This window comes from Desmodus rotundus, chromosome 1 (assembly GCF_022682495.2).
Source record: "Desmodus rotundus isolate HL8 chromosome 1, HLdesRot8A.1, whole genome shotgun sequence".
Lineage (NCBI taxonomy): Eukaryota > Metazoa > Chordata > Mammalia > Chiroptera > Phyllostomidae > Desmodus > Desmodus rotundus.
Genome location: NC_071387.1, coordinates 164,891,224 through 164,906,978, shown reverse-complemented (window position 1 = coordinate 164,906,978; position 15,755 = coordinate 164,891,224). Strand labels below are relative to the sequence as shown.

General features: G+C 40.0%; 1 protein-coding gene across 2 annotated transcripts in view; it reads left to right on the top strand.

Annotated features, from left to right (window-relative positions):
• Nucleotides 1-15,755, top strand: part of IQGAP2 (IQ motif containing GTPase activating protein 2) — a 263,135-nt gene that overhangs the window by 228,740 nt on the left and 18,640 nt on the right. For both annotated transcript variants that reach the window (XM_024563618.3, XM_045197804.3), the window contains exons 23-30: nt 916-1,079; nt 2,312-2,536; nt 4,076-4,216; nt 4,572-4,656; nt 5,006-5,238; nt 7,495-7,627; nt 14,094-14,196; nt 14,749-14,890. In XM_024563618.3, the coding sequence (XP_024419386.2) occupies nt 916-1,079; nt 2,312-2,536; nt 4,076-4,216; nt 4,572-4,656; nt 5,006-5,238; nt 7,495-7,627; nt 14,094-14,196; nt 14,749-14,890 (1,226 nt within the window). The remainder of the gene's footprint in view (nt 1-915; nt 1,080-2,311; nt 2,537-4,075; nt 4,217-4,571; nt 4,657-5,005; nt 5,239-7,494; nt 7,628-14,093; nt 14,197-14,748; nt 14,891-15,755) is intronic.

Genomic DNA, 15,755 nt, shown 5'->3' with positions numbered 1-15,755 from the left:
TTTTTCCCAAATATTTTCGTTCTGTGGTTAATTGAATCCATGGATGCAGAATCTGTGGGTATGGAGGTCCAACTGTATATTAGAGGAACACTAGTTTCTTTGTGTGGCAAATTTTCTTTTTTGATCAGAAGGAAGATAAAAAGTAGGAGTGTGTCATTATAACCTAAATACTATTTCTTTTCTCTGCTGACCTTCATCTGGTTGGTGTAGCTAATGGAGAAACCCCTATTAGCACTGCTGCCTCTCCTGGACTCCATCCTCAGCTGAGCCCTTCAGGGCCCCATTTCAATGTTTTTAAAATTCTTGTCAATTTTTAAGGTGTCTTTTTTTTTTTTCTTGTCAGTTTCTTCTGGCATTTTCCCCATCATCTATCCTGATCTTCACCTCTGTCTTTACTTCACTCCTAAGTGCTCACCCCTTATAAAACATAGCCACCCCCCTGTCTTCACATGTAAGTGCATCCTTTTCTTTTTAGTGTCAGAATATGAGATGTTTCTTTCCATTCGTTCCTCACTCCTTCTAGGACAGTATTTACCGGGGCCCTTGGTCCATGCTTTCCAGTCTCTTCAGATACCAAATTCTATTGGCCACCCGCTCCCCTTCTGTGCCTCGAAAATAAACATTAATATGTGGCTCAAAATGCTTCACAGTGTAAAGTATATATAATATATTATGCTTCATATACCACAGAGTATATGAAATTTAAATCTTATCATAACTTTCTAATATAACTTCTTATAGTATAGTATTAAGATTCACTGGTGCCTTTTAAAGTCTTGTTTTGTGCCGGAGACTGTTCTATTTGCTGTATACATAGCAAGTCATTGACAGAGAACTGGGTACTCTTCTCTGATTTAACAATATTTTAAATATGGTTTTGGGGTTTTTTTTCCCTTCTCTCCTTTTTTGTTTTAGACGAATCCTTTATACCTGGCTAAGCTGATTTTCCAGATGCCACAGAACAAGTCTACTAAATTTATGGATACTGTTATTTTCACACTATACAATTATGCTTCCAATCAGCGAGAAGAATATCTACTCCTCAAGCTCTTTAAAACTGCTCTGGAGGAAGAAGTAAAGTATGTATATAAACATATATGTAACAGTACCAATGAACAGATTCTTTTGTTAGTGGTGGCTATCTCTGATTTACTAAAAGTAATTGTAAATGATCCTTATGTTATTTATACCTATTAAAATATATCAAATTTTTTAACAAATTTCTACATCATTATTGATATACTCGGATACAACTTTCCTCCAATTATACCTTCTGTAATGCTGAATTAAGTTTTGACTTTGCAACTATACGACAACTGAAAATCAAAAGCTTTTTGAAAGTTAATATGAAACTTTAACTTAATCAAAATTCTGTGAGTAATAAAGCCATAAATGGTTGAGGACAAGGATCACTGCTAAATGGTCTTCCTGTCTTACTGGAACTTCAGCTTATTTTCTCTCATTTGTTTTCTGACTCAGTTAATATAAAAAAATGCATATGTAGCTAATCAATGGGGGGTGGGGATGAGAAATGCCCTTAGCCAACTAGATGGAGTTTATCTGCCTTTCTGACTTTCTGACACCTGAAGCTAGGCTGGTTTCTATGTGTCCCTGAAGCACATTAGCCAGGCGCCTCTGCCCTCAGGGTGTGTATAAACCAGCACGACAAAGAATATGCATGAGAAACAGTGTGCCACACGGAGGAATAAGGTAAGTTCTAATGAGTGGCACGCGTGGTGTAACAGATCCCAGGAATGGTAAGAAAAGTTCTGATTAGGTCAACTGATTGAGATTTTATGGAAGAGGAGGCAGGTGGCCCAAAACCTTGAAGAATATCTATAGTTTTATAAAAACAAATAGAAAGGTGAAATAAGGCCCAATGGTGAATGAAATAGCATGGGCCAAGGTACAAGAAAAAGAAGCAGATTAGCCAAGATGTGACTGAATTAGCCACTACCTGGAAAGGAAGCTGGAATGAAAGTTGAGCCAGATACACGGCCAGCAGGTCAATCTTCTAAAAACCCAATGTGGGTGTGTCCTTATGCCCTTCCCTAACACCCTCACAGCTTCCCAGGAAGGAGAAGAGCCTCGGCACTTGGGCCTGTCCTGAGAACCCATTTTTAAATCCTTCAATTTCTCAAATAAGGAGCACTCATCTTACAAATGATAGCTTCCTTTTAAATCACACAATCTTTGATCTTCAGTGGAGAAAAACATAGCCCCACGAAGCCCTCACCTGCCAGAGAGAGTATACGCTGTTTAAAACTATGCACAGAGGCAAACCATTTTGTTTTGCTCTGGGCTCTCTTAGATCAAAGGTGGACCAGGTGCAGGACATCGTTACTGGGAACCCTACCGTCATCAAGATGGTCGTCAGCTTCAACAGAGGCGCCCGTGGGCAGAACACGCTGCGCCAGCTGCTGGCTCCCGTGGTGAAGGAGATCATCGACGACAAGTCCCTGGTCATCAACACGAACCCTGTAGAGGTGTACAAGGCCTGGGTGAACCAGCTAGAAACACAGACGGGAGAAGCCAGGTAACAAAGCCAGGAAAACGTTGTTTTTCAATCATGGTTTATGATCATTTTTACCTGTGTAAAATATATATATACACACACACACACACACACACACATATATCCTTAAACTATCAAGCTCTGTTAAAAGAACAAAATTTACTGTAAATTCCACTTCAATCTAAGATGTTACTTCCCTTTAACACAGTGATGCTCAACCTTTTTCACCTCATGGCACACATAAACTAATTACCAAAATTTTTCGTCATGCCAAATACATATTTTGTGCTGATCTGACAAAAAAAAAATAGGTTTATTTTTGATTCACTCACACCAGATGGCTATTGCTGTGTTGGCTGTTGTCATTTTTTTATCTGACCATCTAAGGAAAAAGAGGTCAGTGCCCCTGCCTAAACAGTCAGGCATTGCATGTTTTAAATATTCTTGTAGCTGAAAACTGCTACTTGAACATACCGTGCAAGTCACATCCGTGGACTACTGCTCATCTTCACAGTACATGATGATGTCAAATTTCAGTACCAGCTGGTCTCCAAAGCCACAGCTTCTATAATCCTCCCCCTTGGTTGTTCTTTGTGTGTTTCTAAACTAGACCTAGAAATGGTACACACTGTCTCTTCACTGGAAATACATACATTTTTAGATCTACGAAGTGAGTAACTTTAGCGTGTAAGCATCAACAAGCCAGGTGGGATTGGCTTGTTCTAGAGGTGGTGGCCTGTAGATCTGAGCAATCCTAGCTTCTTATTTCCTGGTGAAGGATGCCTTGTGACATCATTCAGATATGCACAGAGACCTTCATGGATGTCACAACCCTATAGTAGCAAAAGTTGGGCAAAGTCAAATATTTAGCTTTGGGGAATTTGTTAAATAAATATTTGTGAAGCACATAATGGAGTAGTAAGTAACTATTTAAAATCTGGGTTTAGAAATGTATTTATTGGCATGAAAAAAGTGTTCACAATTTAGTCTCAGTTGCAGTGAAGTACTGTAACCCATTTTCTTTAAAAAGAAATGCTTGTGCAAACACACACACTCACACGTGGGATCTGCCTGGGGGGTGTGTATATGTGAACTGCATTATACCCATGAGGCCCACACCCACACATACATAGAAGGAGGACCCAGAAAGCTATGGACTAAGATGTGAAAAGTAGTTGTCTGTAAACTGACATTTTCTCTTGTTGGCTTACATGTAATTTTTACTGTAAAGAACATACTGCCTTTTATAATTTTTTAAAAGGGGGCAGGAGAGAAAGAGTTAGCTGGGTCTGCATTACCTGGGTCTACCTGTCACTTTGCCAGGAGAGCTCAGAGGGAGAGCCTGGAGCTCCCCCTCTTGCCCCCCAACCCCACTCCACTGGCGGGAGAGGACCGTCTAGGTGTGTGAGGCCGCCGCTCACTTAGCAAACATTTTGTCACTGGAGTCAGTGGGCAAAGTCCAGTTCACTGCACGAAGTTTGACTGTAGAACCAACGTGTCAAGGATAGAAATGCACGTACCTAAGCCCCATAAAATTAAAAGCCCTTGTTGTGTTTTCAGCAATCTTCCTTACGATGTGACCGAAGAACAAGCTCTAACATACCCAGAAGTGAAAAGTAAACTGGACGCATCCAACGAGAGCCTGCGAAGTGTCACCGACAAAGTCCTGAACTCCATCATCTCCTCCCTGGACCTACTGCCGTAAGTGCATACGCAGCAGCTTCAGCATTCTGTGCTGAAAGTTCTTGAAAAAGTGCACAAAATAAACCCCAGTAGTGAACATAGGGATTTTTCTCTCATACTGTATTTCTTGTACTACTTTAAACATTGGCCTATACTTGCGTTTTAAATTCATAACTACCCTCCAAAGAGGGAAACAGCACAAGCCAGCACCCCATTACTATCATTCGTGGAAGTCCTGTGATTCCGCTACCATCTCATTTTTGGTTGAATTTTTAGGAAAATGCTCAGCTTTAGTTGACTAGAACAATTGATGTCTCCTTTCTTACTTAGTTTTTTTTCCATTCCTTTCTTTTGTCATCTGTTTTACATGCAGTTATGGATTGAGGTATATAGCCAAAGTACTGAAGAATTCGATCCATGAGAAATTTCCCGATGCAACAGAAGATGAGCTATTAAAGGTAGATTTTCAAGGGTAATCTCATGGGGTATGATCCAAAATTATCAAAACACCATTTTGTAAGATTTTCTTCACCTTCTATGGCCATTTATAATAAGCTACACATCTATTGCTAATGGCTATCAAGGTTATTGATTATGCTGTGGTTAATTTAGAGACCTTACACATTATTGAGACTCTCTATATTAGATCATTTGTCAGGGGCAAATAGCATATTTTTCACCAAAAAAATAACTTTTTTAACTATATTAGTAATGTGTGATTATATTCACTACCTTCAACTACTTTAGGAAAAAACCCAAACTCTTGAGTGTTCTCTCTCTGAAAAATAGTCTTCTGCGTCACTCCAGATTGTCGGGAACCTCCTGTACTATCGGTACATGAACCCAGCTATCGTAGCTCCAGACGGCTTTGACATCATCGACATGACAGCTGGCGGCCAGATAAATTCTGACCAGAGGAGAAACTTGGGGACGGTGGCCAAGGTCCTTCAGCACGCAGCCTCCAACAAGCTGTTCGAAGGAGAAAACGAGCATCTCGCATCTACAAACAATTATTTATCAGACACATATCAGAAGTTCAGGTGAGAGGGGTCATTACTTTTGGAGAAACTTCCAAGTTTCTCCAATGTGTGTTCTCGTTCAGAGCTGGAGTTGGGGGACAGGAACCTTAGGTGGCTGCATGCCCCTCTTCTATGAGTGGGCACTGGGGGCCAAAGAGGACACAGCAGGCTGGGTCACTTCTATCTGGTGCTCCCCATCCCACCCCCAGAACCCCTGTTACATTTAATCATCCCCATATGTATGGTTTCTGCTGTTGACGAAATGAAGTATTCACTCTTGGTTGTATGTGACAGGCTTACGGTACTTAGCATTAAATATGAAGATAGCTGATTTTTGTGTTTTTGAACTTAAGGGTTTTGTTTGTTTTTAAGAACCTGTTCAATCAAGAGAGACTTGCCTATCTATATCAAACAATAAGTAGGAAACTGAGTAGTTGGTTTTGAAAAGTTGGGAAGATCCAGCTTTTATATTTGTTGAGGAATGTGTGTGTGGTATATTCTGTTCTGTTCTCAAACCTTCCCTAATTAATCATGTAAGACTTAAGTCTACTGACTTTCAGTGCCTTTCCAAAGCATATCACATTCCACAGCGACGGAAGGAGTGAGTCTAGCAGGAAGATGTCCTCACCCCAAAGCGCTCTGAGGAAGCACCTTCACCTTGGCCTTCACTTTTTTGCTTGTCTGCCGTTCAGTCAGTAGATCATAGAAATATAACATAAATGTGGCCTTTTTCATGCCTCACTTGGAAAGTGATAATTGCTTATTCTTCAGTTGTATTCTGGATTAGTGATTTATCTACTGACAAAGAGAGTTTGTGATTATTCATCTCTATTTGGAATGTATGACCTCTTTTGAAAAAAATCCTCCAAATCCCCTTACCACAGGAAGTTTTGATTTCTCAAGCTGCTAATTTTAGGTCTTCTCACTGACTGTGAGAGTGATATCCATTTCCCTGCACTCCATTATCTGCTATTACAGCCTCCCTTTACTTCTTTTTTTCTCAGATTATTCCTATCAACCATCTGTGTTCCCAACTCTCCTTCATTTAAAAAGAACCAAAAGCCTCCCCTCACCTCCTCTTAAATTCACCCTTTTTCCCCTTCACTAACATTTATCTTTTGTGTACCTCAGCAACCATGAAAAATTATAGCCAAAAAGTACAGAAGACCAGTTGTCACATGGGAGCATGCTCCTACCCCAGTCCAGCATGGCTGCCAGCCTTAGGGTGGGAAGGTAGAGGTCATTTCTTGTGTATAAGCCTTGGGTACCCTGAGGAGATATACCAGGGATGGTTTGAGGCATACGAAACATTTACAGCTTTATAGAAGGGAATATCTACTCCACCTGGGCAAAGGAGCCCTCCTAAACCATGACCTCAGCACACCTGGCTTTCCCGATCTGTCTGTCTACACTGGGTGTAGCTCACAGTAGCAGACGTCGCAGAGTCTGACTTCTGGAGGAGTGGTGCATTGTGCACGTCTGTGTCTGTGCTTAATAGCATCTCCATCAGCCACAACTGTGGTTTGGGTCAACTAAGAGTAGAGTAGGTTTAACTCAAATTTTTGTCAAATTGGTAACAGAAGCTCTGAAGGGTTGATAGAGTGTTGAAGACCCAGGACCTTGTACCATTTAAAGTAGCAAATTGGATTAATTTTGTGTGTGTGTGTGGTATGGGGAGTATTGTGTTCTCTAGAAAGTATTGATCTTAGATCAAGGAATGTCAGTCTTGACATTTTTGTTTAAATTTCAGGGGCCATTTTAAAATAATATATTCTTGCCCTGGCTGGTGTGGATCAGTGGATTGAGGGCCAGCCTGCAGAGCAAAGGGTCACAGGTTCGATTCCCAGTCAGGGCACACACCTGGGTTGCGGGCCAGGTCCCCAGTAGGGCGCTTGAGAGAGGCAACCACACATTGATGTTTCTCTCCCTCTCTTTCTCCCTCCCTTCCCCTCTCTCTAAAAATAAATAAATAAAATATATTTTAAAAAATAATATATTCTTTAAATGACCTGCCCATAATTTTCTTATGTGGAGTCACTAACAGGGCTCTTACTGCTGTAAGGGCTCCATTCCTTTGTGAGGAGCTGGGTTTAATATCCAGAAACATGGACTCAGCTTCCATAGGCAGGAGCCAGCCTGGAAGGTGTCGTGACACCTTTCCCCAGGGTTTCGGGTAGAGAACAAAGATATAACCGTCATTCAAGATTTCCTCACTATTTATGAAGCTGTTTAACTTACGGAATTGGACTATCTTAAGACTTTTTTTTTCTTTGTTAGGAAGTATTTCAAAGAAGCATGTGATGTCCCTGAGCCAGAAGAAAAGTTTAATATGGATAAATACACAGATGTGGTGACAGTCAGCAAACCGGTGATTTATATTTCAATTGAAGAGATCATCAACACACACTCAGTAAGTGGGCTTAGAAAGGGCTCTGAGCCATGGACCCGCAGTTCAGACAGGCGTGTATTTGTTGAAAATGCTTAGTCTCGCTACAGGGCTTACTTTAACCATGTGCCAGCGCTCACATACTTAATTCTAAGAAACCCTTGATTAATTATCCCCTGACTCATGCATTAGTAAACCTCCTTCTCCCAAACAAGAAAAGTTTACTTTTTCCATGATCTATTTGCAAAATCAGACTGTGAATGTGCAGCTTAAGCCCTAGTGGAGACAGGCCCTGGTATTTCTGTGCCCACCAAGGCCACTCTGCCTGATCCCCCATACACTGTCTCTCTCCCTTTCAGGAATTCCTTCAGCTTTTCCAGTAATTTCCTGGGAAAATGAGAATGTTTTCTCTATTCTAACGGTTGGACATAAAGAGGAAAGAAACAGATGGTTCAAAGTTAGGGACGAGAAGACACCCCCACTCAGCAAGAGCCACCTAGAGAGAATCACTTCCATTGTTCTGAAAACCCTCGTTTCTGAGAAACGGCAGTTTCAGTCTGTGCTGTACCATAATGTGTCCATCTGGTTCTTGCACAGATGACACCGCCACACACTGTTAGTGTGTTTTAAGTGCCTGCTGGGGGCAGGGCGGTTTGCTTGGCGTTGAGAAGCCTTAGATGGCTTTTCAGTCAGTTTAAGTAAAAAGAGAGGCTAAACATTGAGAGGGTTTGGTGGGGGATTGGGGCTTTGTTTTATTTTAAGACCAGTTGGGTCTTATTTCCTGAAAAATCTAGGTTCTTAAAAGGTAACTTTTTTGAGCATAGTTTTGGACCTTAGCACTCCAAGCCAAGTCCTGGAGGTGTATTTGAAATGTACCCCAGACCTTCCAAGTGCGAACCAGCATTCTAACAGGATCCCAGGCAGTTCAGATACACACTAGAGGTCAAGAAGCCCTGGTTAAGGATACACCCGACTTCAGATGGTACACACAACTAGGAGGAAAACATAACAAATACACACTTCTTGGAAGTACTAGCCCAGCTTCCATTAAATGAGATATACTAACAATTCGCCACATTGGCAGCTCAAAATTTCAGTCTTTATTTTTAAGCTCTTCTAAGAAACTAAAACTCAAGTACAGGTTTGGAAGAAAGATTGGATCTACTTCTTCCCTCTTTCAGAGTTAGAGCAGGGAACCCCCTCCACATTTCAAGAAGCTCTCTGTAAGCATTGCGAGTGACCTTAAACAAAGGCAGGTGTGAATGCCCCGCTGCAGGAGTGAGTTGGTTGGTTAAATGAAGAGGCTCTGCTTCATTTCTCTATGTACAAACACCCAAAATCACAAAGGAAGCAGGTCCGTGTCCAGCACCACAGCATTTGCAAAAGTAACTTCTAATGAGCATGTAGACTCATTCCTGTTTGAGCAATGCCCCACATGTGTGTGCCTATGGGAGATCATCCATCCCAGAGAACGTGTCCGTGTGGTGTCTGCACGCTCGCCGATGGCAGGACCCTCATCCAGAAAAAGTGCTGAGAGTTCTCTTTTAGAACGAGGGCTGCTTTCCCAAGGACAGTAAGGAGGAAGTGTTATTGTATTAATTTAGGCTGTTACTCTTTAAAGAGAAATAGTCTCTTCCTTTTGTGACCAAAAATTGAAAACAGAATCCAATCCTGGGAAACAGAGCTTGTGGCGGGTTTGGAATTCCTTCGTGTGTTAGGTTGGAAGCAGATGTAATGCCGTGGGAGTAATGTCATTTCAGAGAAAGGCCATCCTGTTTACTGTCTGTCGCGAGTGAGGAGGTGTCCACAGTGCAGACACAGGCACGCAGCAGCGCGCCATGCCAAGCCTGTGGCCACATGCTTGTCCCTTATTCTCTAAGGAATATGTAGAACCTCAAAATAAACTCTTTAAGGAGATATTTTCAGGCAATTTTTGTATAATTGTCAGAATAGAGGGCAGAAGCTGGCCATCCCTTTCCAGAGACAGCAGCCAAATCACCTGTCCTGCCTCATCAGAGAACAAGAACATAAATTTATCCATCTTCCTTATTTTGTTCTGGTCTCTAACTTACCTTCCCCTCCAAAATGTCCTATATACAACCCTTCCAGATTTCATTATGTCTTTATGTTACCTCTATTACTTATATAATATCTTTCTTTAAATTAACTCGCCTTTTTATTTTAAAAAAGAACATATCTTTGCTTTAAAACAAAATACCTCTAACTATAGTGGAAAAACTGTGATGCCTTGCAATATACAGAAACTTTGAAAGTAAATAAATACAGTGAAAACTGAGGGGTTTGATATAGTTGCCTCCTCGAAGTTATGCCTCTTGAGACCTTCTCTCCCTTTCTTAAAACCCAACTAGCAAGTGTCAGGAAATGTTAAGAAAAGCTCAGGATCAAACAGATATTCTCTCCTCACTAATTTTAAAGATTAAAAGACATTGGAAAAGGCAGTAATCAAGGTAGTGTGGTACTGGCATAAGGATAGACACGCCAATCAGTGGGATAGAACTGAGAGTTGAGAAATAAACCTTCAATTTGATGGTCAATTATTTTTTCAACAAGGGACTAAAACAGTTCAGTGGGGAAATGATGGTCTTTTCAACAAACGGTGCCGGGGCAACTGGAAATCCACATGCCAAGAGTGAAGTTGGGCCCCTTTCTCCACCCCCACTCCAAATGGACTCAAAATAAATCAGACACCTAAAAGTAAGCGCTGAAAACACAAAACCTGTTAGAAGAAAATGTAGTAGATCTTTGTGGCCTTGGATTAGGCAATGATTTCTCAGTTATGACACCAAATGCACAAGCAGCAAAAGAAAAAACATAGGTAAACTGGGCCTCACCAAACTGAACACTTTTATGCTATAAACAGTGCCATCAAGAAATTGAAAGTGTAGCCAAGGGAGTGGGGGAAAATAATTGTAAATAATTTATCTGATAAAGAACTTGTATCCAGAATATCCAGGATATACAAAGAAAACCTACAACTCACCCTCCAGCCCAGTTAAAAAATCAGCTCAGGCAGCGATTCAACCACAGGAATTTTTAAAACATGCAACACCTGACTGTTCAGTCAGGGGCACTGACCTCTTTTCCCTTGTCAGAGGGAAAATTAGATTGTCAAATTAAAAAACGACAGCAGCCAACAAACAATAACCATCTGGTATGAATGATCAAAATTAGACCTATTTTTTGTCAGAATGGCAAAAAAAAATTTTTTTGGCGTGCCACAAAATTTTAGTAATTAGTTTGTCTGTGCCGTGAGGTGAAAAAGGTTGAAAATTGCTGAGCTAAGGACTTGAATAGACATTTCTCCAAAGAAAATATACAAATGGCTGACAAGCACATAAAAGATGCTCAACATCACCAGTGACTAGGGAAATTCAACAGAAAACCACAATGATGTTGCCTTATTGTGTTAACAGAGACAATCAATAAATCTACCATTTGATTTGGGGGGGAAAAACCCACAATGAGATACTACCTCGTGCCTATTATGGTACCTACTATCAAAAAAAAAAAAAAAGAAAGAAAGAAAATTAGTGTTGGCAAAAATGTGGAGAAATTGGAAACCTTTCACACTATTGGTGGGAACGTAAAATGGTACAGCTGCTATGGGAAACAGTATGGTAGTGCCTGAAAAAAATTAAAAATAGAATTACCATATGATCCAGCAATTCCATTTCTGGGTATCTACTCAAAAGAATTGAAAGCAGAGTCGAAGAGATGTTTGCACACACATGTTCATAGTAGCCTCATACAGTGGCCAAGAGGTAAGAAGAAGCAACCCAAGTGGCCATCAGTGGATGAACAGGTGAACAAAATGCGATGTGTACATACAATGGAATGTTATTCAGCCTTCAACAGGAAGGAAATTCTCATGCCTGCTACAACATGGAAGCACCGTGAGAAGATTATGGTAAGTAAAAGAAGCCCGTCGCAGAAAGACAAATGCCATGTGATTCCAATTACACAAGGCACCTAGAGTACTCAGAATCAGTGAGAGAAAAATACAATGGTGGAGCAGGGAGTTGTTCAATGTATAGAATTTCGGTTTTGCAGATGAAAGCATTTTGGAGGTCAGTTACACAACAATCTGAATGTACTTAACACTACTGAACTGTACACTTAAAAATAGTTAAGATGGTAGAGTTTATGTGTATTTTACTATAATTAAAAATAAAATTTTTTAGTGGGCAAATGGTCTGAATACAGATTTCTCTAAGGAAGATAGGCATACCTTGTTACATTTCACAGATGTTGCATTTGTTACAAGTTGAAGGCAAGACTCTCCACCAGGGAGAAGATTATGACTCACTTTGTTGTAGTACTGCCGTTGTGGTCTGGAGCTGAACCAGTATATCTCTGAGGTGCGCCTGTAGTAATGGCCAATAAGCACATGAAAAGATGCTCAACATCATTACTCATCGGAGAACGTGAATGAAAACCACAGTGAGATATCAACTTCACGCCCACTGGGATGGCTAGAATAAAAAGTCGAGTAATAACAAATGTTGGCAAGGAGGTGGAATGATTGAAACTCTCCTATACTGCTGGTGGAAATGTGAAATGGGACAGCCACTTTGGAAATTAGTTCTACAATTCTCAAACGTTAAACATGGAGTTACTGTGTGATGCAGCAATTCCACTCGTGGATATGGACTCAAAAAAATGAAAATATATGTTCACACAAAAACTTGTACATGAGTGTTCATAACATTATTATTCATAATAGCCAAAAAGTAGGAACAAATGACAGTCAACAGATGAAGGAATAAAGTGTGATATCACCTTATAATGGAGTGTTATTTGGCAAAAAAGAGGAATGAAGTACTGGTTTAGGCTACAACATGGATGAACCTTGAAACCCTCATGCTCAGTGAAAGAGGCCAGTACAAAGGGCCCCAGGTTGTATGATTCCATTCACATACCTCATCCAGGACAGCTCACTGTATGGAGACAGACATTAGACTAGTGGTTTCTGGGGTCTACAAGGAAGAAGTAGTGGGGAGTGACTGCCAATGGGCACAGTTCCCTTCAGAGTGATGAAAATGCTCTGAAATCAGAGAGTGGTAGCAGCTGCACAATTCTCTGAGCATCCTAAAAATAACCACATCATGCATTTGAAACGAGGGAATGTGATGGTATGTTAATTACCATATTTTGCTATGTCTAATGTGTACTTTTTGGCCAAATTTTTGAGGGAAAAATGAGGATGCACATTATATATGGGTAGTACTAATTCTACATCTATATAAATATTTTTAATTATTTTATTTATGCTTATGCATTAAAAGTATAATACTAGAAAGCAATAATGATATCCATATGCTCAACAATACCCTGGAATATAATCATCAATAATCAGATCTGTTGTACCAAATTTCTTGTACCTTGTATCTGTTCTTGTGTTTTGTAATTATTTGTTACATAAAATTTCTTGTACCATAATATGTTTAAAAATAAATGCTAAAATTCCTTTACAATACAAAAAACAAGTACCTAAATATAAATAAATAAATGAGTGAATTAAAAAATTAAAATGAAAGATTTTTTTCCTGAAAGTTTGGGCCAAAAACACGGGTACTCATTATGCACTGCAAAATATGGTGTATCTAAATACAGCTTTAAAAAAAAACAGATTGAAAATGGAAAAAATGAATTTTATCATTATTATTCAAGAGTTTTGTAAGATAGTAATGAAAAACAACTAAAATTATATGTATTTCTTATCACTAGGGGTATACTTTGGAAACATGGTTTTAATTTAATTCTAAATGCAAATGAACACAGATGTGTTCTTCACAGTTTTCCCTCCAAAGCTGCTGCTGTGCCAAAGTTAAGAATGCTTCCTCTAAGATCTGGCGAACACCCCAGCAGTGTTACTCATTTTTGATCTTCTGGGGAGACAGTGAAAGGGAGAACCAGCTCTAGGTCTCAGGCCAAGGAACCAGATGGGCATTTCTGCCATCCCCGTCCATGACAGTCCAGTGTGCCGTTCAGACTGAAATAGCGAATAGTGGTGATTTTTTAAATAGCTGTAGTGTTTGATTACTGCACAGTTTTCCTCTGAAGAGATATGGAAATGCCCTTTCAGTTGGCTACAAGAGTTAAGCAGCCTGACCCGCTTTAGAGTCTTTCCCCCAACTTTGGCGTGTTCTGTGAAGGCGCAGCGGAGCACCGGGATCCGGTGGGCCGAGGCGGCCACGGAGCGGATCTTGCATGATCTTGCTGAAAGGGGGTTTATGAGCACCTTTCACGAAGCTACCATTTCCTGACAAAAAGTAGGCATTTTCCTCTAATATAAAAAAAAATGTGTCTCTCTGGGATCTCTAATTTTAATAAATGTCAGGCTTGTATTTAAGATTCAAACAATATCAGAATAAATTTATGATAAAAAGGTGGAAACGGAACTGTGTAAGTACGGTGCCGGTTGAGAATTGCGTTTGTCTTTGTGTGCGTGCTTGCTGTCCACATGAAGCTCCTGTTGGAACACCAGGATGCCATCGCGCCGGACAAAAGTGACTTACTGAACGAACTGTTGGAATTGCTGGGGGAAGTACCGACTGTGGAATCTTTTCTTGGTAAGAGCTTATCCTTCTCCTTACACTCTGGCTTGTATTCAGGAGTTTGGTTGGTGAGGTGGTTGGTTGGTTTTCCTATCCTAGATCAAAAATTGCTTGGCATTTAATACCTAAGCTTACGTAAAGCATAATAAGTACACTCCGTTAGAGGTTCTATAATTCATAGTGTTCTAGATTATAAAACATTTTGATATTCTTGAAGGTGAACTCTAGATACATCCAAAAAAGGATTTGTCAACCTTGACCATAACAAAAGAAAAGAGTCAAGTTAATTAGAAATTACTTGCTGTGTTCTCTAAGGAGTTTATTAGTAGTTCTCTCTTTAGTAATCTTTTCATGTGTTGAGTATCTATGTCCCATGTCATTTTAACTTAAAATCAAAGATTTTAAAAAGCCACATTAAAGGTATTGGAATGTGGCTTTCTATGGAGACCATGCTCTCCTGCCTGACCCCAGAGCCTGTCCCTCCCTCAGAGCCTTCATCCCTTGTCATCTAATTGTTCGTGTACCGTCACGAGTGAGTCGGGGAATGACAATGGATTTTTCCTACAGGGGAAGGAGCTGTGGACCCCAATGACCCTAACAAGGCAAACACGCTAAATCTGCTCTCGAAGACTGAGATTTCCCTTTCCTTGACAAGCAAGTATGACCTAGGGGATGGTGAAGGTTTGGACAGCCAAAGCCTCATGATAAAGTAAGTTTGGGGCTTAGAGGGCCCACGCCCCCAGTTGTGCGTCTCTGACCATGCAAATTCAAACAAGGCTGAACCCCCAAATAATTCATTTTTAAATGTCTACATATTGAAATACATTATGTTTACCCATTAAACAACTAACCAAACAAAGGACAATACAGTCTTTATAATTTAAGAGGAAACTAAATATTATAATAGTGATTGTTGTAATGTGATTCCTTTAAGAAATGATTGAGTCATTCTGAAAATGTCTTTAGATAACCCAAGGGAAATATCTGTTTCAGGGCAGTCAAAAGATTAGTGAGGAAATACTTTGAACTAAATTTAGTTGGTAGTATAAAATGGGAATATAAAAGCACACAAAATAAGCCATAGTGCTATCATCCAATTTAGTGGCTTGCTTTCCTATTGAACTAAGCCTGGGTACGTTTGTCAGCTTTGACTTTATACCTGACTTCCCCACCCCTGAAGACTTCAAATGAAGCATTGACATTTTTAATTAATATGGTATTTCTTCCATCAAGGCCTCATGGGTACTCCACACCAGTTCTTTACACACAGAGTAAGAAAGAACGAGATCCATGACAATAACATAAATTCAAACATTGCAAACCAAAAACACTTGCTCATCAACAGTACAATTTTTAACAACTTCCATAAGCAAAGGGATGCATATTTGCACATTACAACAGTTGTGTATTGGGATGAGACAGGATGGAAGTAGGAAATAGAGACAAAAGGAATAAATATGTCTTTAAGTAATACTTCACATATTACTTGCAAGCTTACACGTTCTGAGTTCTAAGGTTCCTTTCATTTGTGACAAGAGCTTCTCTTCCGCCATTGACATACTTCCGACAGCACC